General features: G+C 40.5%; 1 protein-coding gene across 1 annotated transcript; it reads left to right on the top strand.

The window, feature by feature from the left end:
* Positions 1–6,725: 6,725 nt before the first annotated feature.
* LOC135614154 (cytochrome P450 734A6-like) lies at positions 6,726–9,671 on the top strand. Its single transcript, XM_065111194.1, has 5 exons — positions 6,726–7,054; positions 7,463–7,686; positions 7,775–8,010; positions 8,088–8,508; positions 8,601–9,671. Exons 1-5 carry the CDS (start codon positions 6,769–6,771, stop codon positions 9,045–9,047), a joined length of 1,614 nt encoding a protein of 537 aa, XP_064967266.1. The 5' UTR covers positions 6,726–6,768; the 3' UTR covers positions 9,048–9,671.
* Positions 9,672–13,641: the final 3,970 nt, after the last annotated feature.

The raw sequence follows: 13,641 nt of genomic DNA on the forward strand, positions 1-13,641 counted from the left end.
TTTGACCAGTATGCATAGATGGTGATGCAACCATTTTAGAACGAAAATAAGATTGTCATTTCAGAAAATCTATGTATATTTTGGTAAAGATGAATAGTCCTATTGAAAGATTTAAGACTATTATCCTCTTTCTCCATCATTCCATAGTAATCTCTTTGCCAGTTGAGCCACTATCCATGTTGCTTCGCCTGTCATCACAAATAATCACAAATGAGTTGTTTGCAGGAATCGAGCTCGTGCCTCCGCCATAGCAAGTGGCTGGGATGAACGAATGACAGAAGAAAATTGGCAAATTGTTGTAACAGAGATTATAATTAATGAGCAGACTCATGAATGTAAGGTGGCCCATACGAGACAAGCAAAGACGAGGAAGAAGGATAAGAAGAGGATGCAGCTTGGAGAGAGCTTTGAGGGCTAAAGAAAGCATGAAGGAATCAATTCAATTCCTGGAGAGCTTCATGTCATCACCAGCTTAACCACCAGCTACCAGAAAAATTCCTTGTTAACGAGAGATCAAGTCGGACTTTCTGGTTCATAATAACATAATAAAATTTTACTATAAACAATAAATAAATCAAATAATAACATTTTATTTTTAGGTATTGGCCAAGATAAACAAATTCAATAGCAATCAATATAACAGATAACAAGAAAATTCAAAGGCCATAAGTAAATGATTCTCACATTCGAAGAATGGGTGGAACACTTGATATAACATGGCTCTTGATATCTATAGTTCGTGAAGGCAATAAAATTGCATCTGTAGAGCAAGAATACTTCGCTTTCATCAGTTGCATCAAGAATTCTTTAGACATAGATAGGGTATTTGTTATGTTATTCCCCGATTTATCTCATAATGAATGTGAATGGAGGTCTCAGTTGATTTATAGGATACAGTGGATCTAAACAAGTATTGACTTAAACTTAAGCCTATTGGTTCGACAGCATGGAGCAACCGGTAGACATTTTAGGCTTCATATTACTTTGGTTTAGACCCACATCAACATAAAAGGATATTTAAGTTGGTGTATGGGATCAAAGTGTCTGTTATTATTAACTTGTGTCAGTGATTCAGACCTACTAAGTTAATGGGTCAATTATCCTATCAAATTGGGTCATGACATATTGAGTATTATGATCGACTAAATCACACAAATAAAAAATCAGAATCAATATGTTATTATCGCATGGTCTATAGATGATTCTGATTAAGACCTTCCCACTCTCATATCATGCAGAAAAAAGTAAGAAATTATGCATCTTCTAGCAGAAACTGTGAGTATCAAAAACATCCCTTTCAGTTTTCTCAGGCTACACATCCACAAATTTAATATGATCCAGGAGATGATGGTACTTAAACACAAAGTCAAGCCCTAGTTGAAATAAAATCGAAGATAAGTGTAAGCACGTCTCTTGTTTTGTGTTATTGTTGTGATGTAAGCCATGATACCATTATAAAATGCACTATAATTTATAATTCCCTTAAATAAAGATAACAGTTATTAAGTACTAACCATTACATTGGTTTGGTTCAGGATGGACTCTACTGTTCATAGACAATTGTAAATGCTTTAGATTTTAGTAATATATCTAGGACTGATAATAGAGGATGTGTCCTGCATTTAATAGATCACAAAAGAAAAGCTTCAAAGAGATGCACAAGCCTTTACATGAAAATAAGTCAACATCTGAGGGTTCCCGAGGTGATGATTTCTTTTTGATATTGGACGGGTTTGTCCCCAAGAATCTCAACGTGGACAAATGAAACAGCCAATATTACATAAGACAGTTGGCCAATTCATCTAGCTTAAGTTGAAGAAATATTAGATGAGACTGCCAACCCTTTTTGGATGCATATTGACCAAAATATTCATGTACCACCTGGTAGTAGGTAGGTGTGCCAAACATTTTTTTTGCCTGCATTATTTAATGATAACACAGTTTGCACATTGATGAATATGAAACCCAAAGCCTAAAAGAACTGTGGTGAAGGATAGAGACTTAATCATTAATAATTTGGCATCACAGGCTTGCTGGATGTTTAAAAGTGTTGATCTACAGATAATACCTACTCTGGAAGTGTCTCTTCTAATCTTATGACCTCTCCAGCGCAAACAATCTGTTTTAATCTGAAAACACATATAAGGCAGAATTCTTCCCCTGATCAGGGGATCCCGAAACTGGTACAGGAGTGAACTGGATGGCTATATCTATGAGTTGGTTGCGTTAACTAGTTGGAGTAGAATACAGATAATAATGCCAACCCTGTTTAAAGTCCACACCATGCTTCTGTTTAAGGATATGTTATTATATTCTCAGCTTCTTTTACTTGAACAAGCTTTCTTGCTTGAGAAACGTATAGATGGAGCCTACTGTAGCCTGAAATGAAAAAGAATCAATCTCATTTGTGGCAGTAGGACCTAGACTGGGACATGGGAGAAGTTTGGACCTAAAAAAGACAGGGAGAAGAAAAATATGATGAAAGAAGCATAATTTACAATCTGATTAAGGACATGAAACCAATAAAAATATGTAGAGTGAAGCATAATTCATGACCTCTTTAAAGACGGTCACAAAGTGACCTACTTATTTTAGTCCATGGTTTTCTTGTCATCTTGTGTGACAAGCTTTGCACTCTCAAAAACTTCAAAGATCGAACTGTCAAATGATATTGCAAGACATTTTCATGCGTTTGAACAACCTGGTACGAAATGATACTACTATTTGATGAGGGAAGTCATTGCCAGCGAAGTCTCCAAACTATACTATTGTCAATCAACAACCTTGAAGAATGATTACTTCTCACGAAATCAACAACAAGCAGTGATGTAAGCCAATTAACAAGTGATATCAACCCTCTGCAAACCGCCTACAGGCGGTCCTGCGTCGTCTTAAAGTAGTAAAGGTCCCCGCGAAACTTTCGGGACGAGGGAAGGATGAAAGAGGTCAAGACCTAAGACCCGATATAGCAGGAGTATGAGAAAAACCACCGATTTGAATGGTTTGCCTTCTGGCAGACCAACAAAGCTATTTTACGTAGTCACAATGCATCCAAAGCATTACCACCGCAAACAAGCAAACACAACCCGTAGCTAGCAAGACAGGAATCAGTAACTTACGTTAAATCTACTACCCAGAAAGAGCAAGGTTCCTCGGATGGAGATTTTGCTTTGTCTTGATCATCTGCTGAGCTCAAGGTGGGGTTGGATGGCTCCCGACACCGAACCCGATCACTGTGGTTGTGCCCGATCCGACACAGCAGGAGGACAAGGCCCCATCCCCTCTCCTGGTTTCATTAGGACACCAGGTTGAAGGAAGAAGATCAGGAGTGCGCAGTGTGACCATCTCCCGTCTCCCCAGGGTGGGTCACGCAAAGCGATGGGAAGGAGCGACATATCGGAGACGGACATCAGCTGTTTGTTGAAATGCCCCAGTTTAAATGGTGCCTTCCATCATCAACCTCTTGTTTCCCCTCCACACATTTGCCGGTACTTTTGGAGGGTGTTATCGGGTCGGATCCATCTACTCTGCGCATCCGAATCTAACAAGCTTGTTGATCCGTACCTAAAATTCCCGGCTAATAAAACCATATATATATATATATAAAGCTCATCATAGTGGTAAAAATATTAGATTTTTTTTTATTTTTATATGCTTTATTTTATTCAAATAAAATTACTGTTAATCATGGTGTTGTTAAAGTAGGTTTCTTGGATGGAAATTAATGATAATGTCATGCATTTGATAAAAAATGCTTAATGTTAAGAAGGATATATATTAAAATTTATTTCTAAAAACATATATATAATTAAAGATGCATCCTAAATCAGATAAGTTTATTGCAACGTTACCTAAATTGTCCTTTATCTCTATTTTATTTATACTGTAGCTATCAAACACAAACCATATACTCCTATATTAATTGTTAGAAAAAATTATCGACATCTTAATCAATGGAATTCAAACCCGAATGCGTAGGATTGTTTGAAATATTTCTGATGTGACTTCGAGATGGCTCTAAGGTGATAATATTATGCTCCCAAGATGTTAGATTGTTTGAAATATTTCTGATGTGATTTCGAGATAGCTCTAAGGTGATAGTATTATGCTCCCAACATGCCACATGCACGAAGACGAAGTCGACCGAGATTTCCCAATTTGATCTCTTTGACGTTTAAATTAGTAATTTGAAGTCTCCGGCTGAGTTCGAGAAAGGAGAGACCTTCCACTTAGTATATGTTTTTGTACCTTAATGAAAAGAAAGTTTGTGATGTCCTTCCATATTATAAAAGAAGAGAAGAGAGTTTATGATTGTCTTCTCGAGAGAAAGAAATTTAGGATTGTCTTTCTTATTATATAGAGAGAGAAGGAAGTTTGTGATTATCTTCCTTGCCATAATGAATGAGAAGAAAATTTATGTTTCTCTACTTTGAATCTTTGTATTACTGAGGATGACGTATGATAACTACATGTTAATTATTAATAAATTTTTTATCATTTATCTCCCTTGAAAGCGTACTTCGGGACTCTTACAAAAGGGATTTGAAGCACGTCGTTTGATTTTTTCTATCATGTGAATATTCGAGGATCTCGTTTTATGAGTTAGTTTTTTCGATTCAGGTGTCTCAGGGTCATTAGGCTCATGCTTCTGTTATAATAGTTTTTCCTTAGTGACAATTGGGTTTCTTGACTTACACACCTCGGATACATTTGACTTGTACCTCTATCGTGGTAGATCGATTGGGTTTCTTGGTTCACACATCTTGGGAGCATTCAACTTTCCACCTCTATCGTAATAGATTTATTTCAGTGTTGATTGGATTTTTTCGATTTATGCGTCTCAGGCATATTTAGCCTTGTGCATCCATCATAACATATTTATTTTAACATGGGTTGGGTCTCTTAACTTATGCATCTTAGGCACATTTGGCTTCACGCCTATATCATAGCAGATCTCAAGTTATTTCGTTGTGATGAGTTTCAAATCTTCTTTCCACCATGGTAGATTTTATGTCCCTTCTCCATTGTAGCAAATTTCGGATCTTCCTATTGTGGTGGGCTTCAAATATTCTTTTTGTCATAGCGGATTTTATGTCTTTTCTCCATTGTAACAGACCTTAAGTCTTCCCACCATGACAAACTTTAAATATTCTTTCTACCATAGCAGATTTCATGTCCCTTTTTCACTGTAACGAATCTCGGGTCTTCCCGCCATAGAGAGCTTCAAAACTTCTTTCGTTATGGTAGATTTCATGTCCCTTCTTCACTATAGAGAATTTTAGGTGTTCCCACTATGATAGGCTTCAAATCTTCTTTCTACCATGGTGGATTTCATGTCTCTTCTCCGTCATAGCGAATCTTGGGTCTTCTTGTTGTGGCATGCATCAAATCTTCTTTCTTCCATGGTGAATTTCATATTCTTTTTCCGTCTTAGCGGATCTCGGGTCTTTCCACCATGGTGGGCTTCAAAGCTTCTTTCCACCGTGATAGATTTCATGTCCCTTCTCCATCATAATGAATCTCGAGTGATTCTGAAATATTAGCATCATGTCTCTTAGGGGTTTTTTGACCAGTGATGGTGTCAATGACGATTGAGGCATTGTCCATGATTGAGATAGTGGCACCGTCTGTTGGGCAAGGTTCAAAAACACATCGACAAGAACGAGCAAGTGAATCAAGTTCATCCATAGGGGTGAGGGGCTTGAGTCGTTGAACAAACGCTAGTGTCTCATCGGCGTTTGTGCTAAGGTGGACGTATCCACATGTGGGAAGGATGACAATTGTCTCCATGAGTAAAAGTATTATGGGTTGGATGTGGGTCTTTTCATTAGAGTGTTTGTTGAGAGGGTTGGTATGTGAGTATTTCTGTAATATCATGCCCTCCTTCTAGTACCAAACTATTAAAGAAAAATGTTATTGATGTCTTGGTGACCCCAATGTGATCTGAACCTATATGCATAGGATTGTCTAAAGTGTCTCCGAAATAGCTCCAAGGTGAATTTGAGGCAATTTGAGGTAATTAAAAGGAAATCACAGTGAACGATAATAAAACTTATATTTGACTGATTTAGATCATGATTATTACGTGTCAAATATGTAAATTCCCCATCATTTGCTAGCTTATTTATTCTCTCTAACTGCCTTCTTTACCATTAATTTTCTATATTATCTCTATTCTTTTTCAAAATAACATTATCTGATTTACTGTTTGCCTATGATTTCCTTTTAATCTTTTAATCTGTCAAACCCTCTAGTGGGCACCAATTTCTTAACATGGACAAAACAAGTGCATTCTCTCTCCCTCACCTCTGGCTGCTCCCCGAGAACCACTGCTGCTGAGTAAGTGGCAGCTAATGCATGTGGACTTCGTGCCGAACTCCAATTTCTAACGCCACCTTTCTGGGACTCACTGCAGGCAATCATAATAAGCTCTGTGGTCTTCTGCTGCTGCTGCTGTTGCAGCATAAATGCCTTGTCTCCTCTTCTCCGTCTCCTCCATATTTGTACGAAGAGCAATAAGGTGGGCAAGCCGAGACAGCACAGCTCTGTGGACATTTTCGTCATTACACCAATGATTCCCCTCGTTGACCTTTATAACCCAACGGCGTTGACATTCTAACTTGACGGCGTACCCAACGCCGCCGGTACCCCTTCTCTCTCTTTCTCTACGTGTGTGTATATAAACGCAGCTTTGTCTCTGTTGTTGTTGTTGTTGTGATGGTTGGTGGTGTCTGGGGAAGAGGAGGAGGAGGAGGAGGACAAGAGGGCATGGAGTGGTGGTCATGGAAGTGGTGTTTGTCCCTGGGCGTCACAGGGGCATGCATGCTCGCGGCGCTGAAGGTGTTGCACTTGCTGTGGTGGTGGCCGAGGAAGCTGGAGGAGCACTTCGCAAGACAAGGGATACGAGGACCCCGGTACCGCTTCTTCACCGGCTGCGTCAAGGAGATGGTCGGCCTGATGCTGGAGGCCTCCTCCAAGCCGATGATGCCGCAGAACTCCCATAACATCCTCCCAAGAGTCCTCCCCTTCTACCACCATTGGAAGAAGATCTATGGTGCTCGCTTCATCCTCCTCCTCCTCCCTCCTCTATTCCTTTTGCTTTGGTTTCTCGGGGTTAGTTGTGGTTAGGAACTCTGATTTGAATTCTTGCACGTCTCCTCCTCGTTGGTCTTCTTCTCGGGGTTGCTTTTTGGTTTGATTGTTTCATGGATTACGACTTCAATGTCTTTTGTTATATCGGATACTGTGTCATGGTTTTTGGAGGTATTTGCTGTGGGAGACCCTTTCAGCTATTGCACAGGAAATGCATAGTAGTTATTGTGGTCGTCTTCTCTGTCCCACTACTGTTGCCTTCGTTCTTATCTGTTTCCCCAACAAGCGTTAACCTCAATGACTGTTCTTCTTGGTTTGATCCTTTTCTTCATGAGACAGAGCACTGGCTGAATCGGAGTCGTTTTTGCAGGCTCCACATTCCTGCTATGGTTCGGGCCGACGCCACGCCTCACCGTGGCCGATCCCGACCTCATCAGGGATGTCTTCTTGTCGCGATCGGACGCCTTCGAGCGGTATGAGGCCCACCCGCTGGTCCGGCGGCTTGAGGGCGAGGGGCTGGTTAGTCTCCGAGGGGAGAAGTGGGCTCGTCACAGGAAGGTCCTCACCCCAACCTTCCACATGGAGAATCTAAAGGTCAGCAGATCGTCTCTTTCGTGTTCGACTGCAGGTGCCACCCTTTCCTGTCCACATGCATTGATGGTGTTTTCATGGGCTGGATCAGCTTCTGATACCGTTTGTCGGGAAGACGGTGCTGGGCATGGTGGAGAAGCTGCCGTCCTCCGGCGAGGAGGTGGAGATCGATGTGTCGGAGTGGTTTCAGACGGTGACCGAGGACGCCATCACGCGGACCACATTCGGCAGGAGCTACGACGACGGCATGGCCGTCTTCCAGTTGCAGACGCAACAGATGGCCTTCGCGGCCGAGGCCTTCAGCAAGGTCTTCATCCCCGGCTACAGGTATCGGTCACCGCTCGTTTGTCACCCCGTCGCCCATGGAGGTCTGATTCCTATCACTAGCATTACACTTGCGGCAGGTTCATACCAACGAAGAAGAATAGCAACTCGTGGAAATTGGAGAAGGAGATCAAGAGGAGTCTGATCAGGCTAATAGGCCGGCGGAAGGAGCTCCTCGAGCAGGAGGAGGAGAAGGGGAAGCCCGATGGCGACGTGAAGGACCTGCTGGGCCTGATGATCGAGGCGAGCGGCTCGAAGCAGGGCACGGTCCCGGCGCCGGAGCGGCCTCCTCCGTCATCGATGTTCGCCGTGCGGGACATCGTAGAGGAGTGCAAGACCTTCTTCTTCGCAGGGAAGCAGACGACCACCAACCTGTTGACGTGGACGACGGTGCTCCTGGCCATGCACCCGGAGTGGCAGGAGCGCGCCCGGGCGGAGGTCCTCCGCGTGTGCGGCCCAATCGACCTCCCCTCTCGTCACCACCTCCCCAAGCTCAAGACGGTACTCCTCTCTCTCTCTCTCTCTCTCTCTCTCTCTCTCTCTCTCTCTTCGTCGATCCATATGGTTACGCGTTCTATGTAAACTTTGGGCAGTTGGGGATGATACTGAACGAGACGCTGCGGTTGTACCCGCCGGTGGTGGCTACGATCCGGCGGGCGGAGGCTGATGTGGAACTGGGCGGGTACCACATCCCGCAGGGGACGGAGCTGCTGATCCCCATCATGGGCGTCCACCACGACGCGGGGCTGTGGGGCACGGACGTGGCCGAGTTCAACCCGACCCGGTTTGCGGACGGCGCCAGCCGCGCCGCGCGCCACCCCACCGCCTTCATCCCCTTCGGCCTCGGCGCCCGGATGTGCATCGGCCAGAACCTGGCCGTCCTCGAGGCCAAGCTTACCGTCGCCATCCTCCTCCAGCGCCTCGCCTTCCGCCTCTCCCCTTCCTACGTCCACGCCCCCACCGTCCTCATGCTCCTCCACCCCCAATACGGTGCCCCCATCCTCTTCCGATCGCTTCCTCGGCCATCCCATCCCTCCTAACCTTCTCCTGACACAAATCTCTCCTCCTCCTTCCTTGTCCCTCGTATGTGTCCACCAAACACTCATCGTGGCCCTCCTCCTCTGGCATTGGCGTATGCACTGCTATCGTGTTGTATCCCTGTCATCAGCTTCTTCATCTCTCTGCTCTCCACAGCCAACATTTCTCTTTCAGCCTTATAGCTGTGGCCCGGATAGAATAGAACAGGATGCCCTCATATCAAATCGTGCATTTGACTCGACGATCATCGAAATGCAAGTATCTATTTTCTTGAGGTTGCATTCGGTCAGTTTCCCTTATACTCTGCCTGTCGATGATCTATGGGCAGATGGAACATCCATGAACATTCAGTATCAGATACCACCGACACCTTCAACAGCAGGGCACTTCACTCTCATAGCAGAGCTGCTACTCTGCAGCTTAGCATACTGCTGCATGGGTTGTTTTTACACACCTCTGCTTAACATACTGCTGCATCTGTTGTTTTTACACACCACTCTCTCTCTCTCTCTCTCTCTCTCTCTCTCTCTCTTATTCTTGTGGATGCTGTGTTGGAATTGTGAACAAGGGAAACTCAATATTCTTGCACAGGGATGATGACAAAACTAGTTCCCCACCTGCATGTATGAAGGCAGCAACTCCAATCGATGAGAAAACACCTAAACCTTTCAGGGTACTCAGAATTCAAAGTAACCTTGTGACCATGGAAGACTTGTTTTCCTGCCTGGACTAGATCTCACCTCACTCTCCTACTTCAAACAAAGAACAAAAAGAATTCATACGACTCTCTCATCATCCCTGTGCATGTGACACAAGTTATACTGAATGATTTAACTAAATTCCTTGTGCAAGAATAATATTCAAAGAACAAAAAGAATTCATATCACTATCTCATCATTCCTGTGCATGTGAAACATATTATACAAGTCGAAACATGTACATCATTTCCCCTCGTACTTGTCTTGTCACAAAACGCCACCTAATCTTTCATGCGAAGACCGAGATGACTTCATTTTTCTTTTTTTATCGACTAAATTAAGCATCTATTGTCACTTAATACCGAGACATACAGTATTAAACAAGCCTTGCAGCATCAGATACTACAAATATTGAGGTGGCATACCATCAGTTGGAAGCTACATTCAGAGTCCAGTGTGTCAACTTGGAAATGTCAACAGGAGTGGGAGATGACTCCAGCGAGTTTATGTGACTTTTAGAGAGCCTGAAATGGCACCTTGTGTTTCTCCACCCTTTGCCTCCGGGAACCGGTAGCTTGACTGACCCAATTCATTCACTTCATACAAGTTGTACCAAAAACCTGGAATGAACTAATTAGCCTGACTAATTTCACATGACCCGTTTATCTAAGTTTATACTATAGCTAAGATTATCTAAACACCTTTAAGTAAATGTTTCATATTATTTATTTTAAAGGATATCTACATCAATTTTGAGTTAGGATTAACTTAACCAGCTTGTTTAGGAACCCCACATTTGAGATACAATACAATACAATACAATACAAACAAACTTCAGATTTACCTTTGCACATTGGAGTTCCAAAATATGGTTGTGGCATGCATCCATTAGATACCTAAAGCATTTGCAATTTCTTACATTAATCAAATAGCAAAATTTTCTTTAAAAGATCAGCTGGTCTGCACTTGTTTGATGATAAACTAGCAGAAAATCATATGCTCGAGTAACACAAGGTTTGGTGATCCTTCGATCTATATAATACTTAAGAAACTCAAACAAAATTATTCCCTGATCTATATAATATTTCGATAACTAACTTTGCTACTTATAACAAGAACAGACAAGTCAAACGGATTAAATAGCTAGAAACATTTTCTTTGAGATTGTATTGATATCTTGCCAATGCAACGAAAATTTATAATTTTGATAGAAAAACTCAGCATAAATATTAGTCAATGCTTTACCACTTGTGATCAAGAAAAAGGGTAACGAAGCATCAACCTAGCGATTATAATGATGATAGTATAGTGCAAAGAATGGTGATGAAATATATTATTCACCAATCATGAAGAAAGCATGATGAAATAATACTTTGACAGGGATAGGTGTGAGTTCACTTCCATTGTGATCAATTTTTCCATTGAGTTCCCAGCATATTGATCTCTCACTAACTTTTGTTCCTTGGATTTCATATGTTCTATTTCAACTATGTCAGGTCATCCTGCAAAAGGAGGTATATTTATTGATAATCAGAGAGTAAGGTCGTACATGACAATGTCAAAATGATCTGTCGAGAAAAGTTTATGCAGTAAATGTTTGATCAAGCTAATTTCTGCCTGCACTAGCTTGTGTTGCAACAAATGAAGTTGCAGCTTTCCAGCAAATTTATATGCTTCACTATCATCCAGCGTACAAGTCTTCTCCACAGACCAATGCCCAAATTTTACCAGATCATTAGGATTTATGATGTTGCCTAAACTCCCCATCAAATCTATACTTAGATTTTTTCCTTGCATCTTCACGATATAGGTTAGAATTCTCATCATGATATAACGTTGTAAATGCCAAGCTGGTGTAATATTAGGACTACGAGAAAGAATAATTTTTAACAATAGTAAAAGAATATGATGTGATAAAAAAATTATGATGTAAAGTAGTATTTGTGAGTAAATTAAGTTATAGTAATACACTCATATAGAATTATCTTAATTTCATGCAAAAAAAAATCTAAAGAAAACACAAATTGCATATATAAGATAAGGGCAGTGCATTTACGAAAAAAGAAACAATTACATATCTTCCGATCTAGGTTTCAGATACCATTTGGTACTATTATTTTATTGTTTTTTCTCTGAGATTATTATGGGTGGTACGAGTAGACCGAGATCTAAGACATGGCTTCCAAGAATTTATCTTACATCATTGTGATACTTGTAGAATGTGTTCCATCTTGTCAGGACTTCAACATACAACCAGTAATGAAATCCATCCTACAAATCATCTAGCTTTTCTGGTTACAATCCTGACTGAGTCCTGTTTTAGCCCAAATTTATTATTTTAATGGTTGATAGAATGAGGAGATGTAGCTTGAGAAGGAGAGGATGTAACTAGTAAAGCATAATTGATATTGATGTGCTCCAAGTGGCCAATGAGTCATTCAATCGATCCAATTGAGTCAGCTCAGTTGAGTTTTAATTAAGTTAGTATAAAATTTTTAAAAACTAACTCAAATTAAAGTTCTAATTATAAGTAATCTAAGTTATTTGACACGTCATTTATTGAATCGAACTATCGGTGAATTTTCGATGAACTCCCGATAATTTTCTAATAAGCTTTCAATGAACTTTCGATGAACTCCCGATAAGCTTTTACTGTATCGTTCGATCCTTTGGTGTATCACCTGATTCATCCTACTCGATGCTCGATCATTGACTCTGATCCAACTTTGATTCTTTTTTAATCGTTTTACATTTCTCATAATCGTAATTAGTACTGTATTACTTATCTCAATACATGAATTAGATCATTAATTCAGATGTCATTATAAAAAATTCGAGATTTAACAACTATATCTCAAATTGTTACTCTCGAGTTACACTCAAATTATGCTCAGATTACACTGAAATTATACTTATTTACTGAACGTATTAAAAAATATATTTATTTTTTATAAAATTATCTTAGATTCGTCATGAAACTAAGAAATTCTAATTATCCTCAAAAATAATTATTTTTATATAAAAATTATCCTAAATTATCTAAAAAATAATTACACTCGAGTTAAAGGGCTACATTTGAGTTATACTAACATATTAAGAAATATATTATTTTTATATAAAATTATTTTAAATTTATCATAAACTAATTATAAAATTTTATATTTTATATTTTATTTTTTTTATATTGACTTAGTTACACTCAAAATTAAACTATGTTAAACTTGATCACCTAACCTATTTTAATTTTTTAAAAATAAGTTTAGGATAATTAATTATTAATACTTTGAGAAAATTTTATTAGAAATACGATTCTAACAAAAATTATACAAAGTTTTTATTTTATCATAAAATTAAAATAAATTTATATAAAATAATAATAATTTTTTAATAAGTTTTGTAAATGAGTCTAACTCAATTGTAATCCAAGTGCAACACAAATATAATAAGATTTTTCTAGATTAAACTGTGAGGAGGAGGAGGAGGAGTGGGAGGAGGCAGAGGTGATAGAGGGGTAGGGAGATAAAGAGGAGGCAAAGGTAGAGGAGGAAAAGGCCAAGAGAGAGGGGAAAAAAGTCAATGGAGGTTGAGTGGGAGAAGGAAAATGAAGTTACTGAGAAGGGTAAGAGGGTGAAGAGGAGGAAGTCTTTGAAGAGGGGGAGTAGGCAAAAGAGTGGGAAGAGGAGGAGGTGGTGGAGGTAAAGTGGGAGAAAAAGGGGAAAGAGGAAGCCAAGAGGGAGAGGAAGGATGCCGGGAGTGAGAGGAGGAGGAGGTGGTCGTAATAGAGGTGAAGTCGGAGGAGGAAGCTAAGGGGAAGAGAGAGGAGGAGGAAGTTGATAGGGAGGGAAAGGAGGCGGAGGCGGAAGCGGAGATGGAGAAAGAGACGGGGGAGAGAGATGAT

This window comes from Musa acuminata, chromosome BXJ2-6 (genome assembly GCF_036884655.1).
Source record: "Musa acuminata AAA Group cultivar baxijiao chromosome BXJ2-6, Cavendish_Baxijiao_AAA, whole genome shotgun sequence".
Taxonomy (NCBI): domain Eukaryota; kingdom Viridiplantae; phylum Streptophyta; class Magnoliopsida; order Zingiberales; family Musaceae; genus Musa; species Musa acuminata.

What these genes read in the sequence shown, in the direction of transcription:
- LOC135614154 (XM_065111194.1), top strand. Translation starts at nt 6,769, where the DNA reads ATGGAGTGGTGGTCATGGAAGTGGTGTTTGTCCCTGGGCGTCACAGGG. An exon ending in CCATTGGAAGAAGATCTATG is followed by an intron (nt 7,055 to 7,462) that starts GTGCTCGCTTCA and finishes TCGTTTTTGCAG; the next exon opens with GCTCCACATTCCTGCTATGG. An exon ending in GTCTTCATCCCCGGCTACAG is followed by an intron (nt 8,011 to 8,087) that starts GTATCGGTCACC and finishes CACTTGCGGCAG; the next exon opens with GTTCATACCAACGAAGAAGA.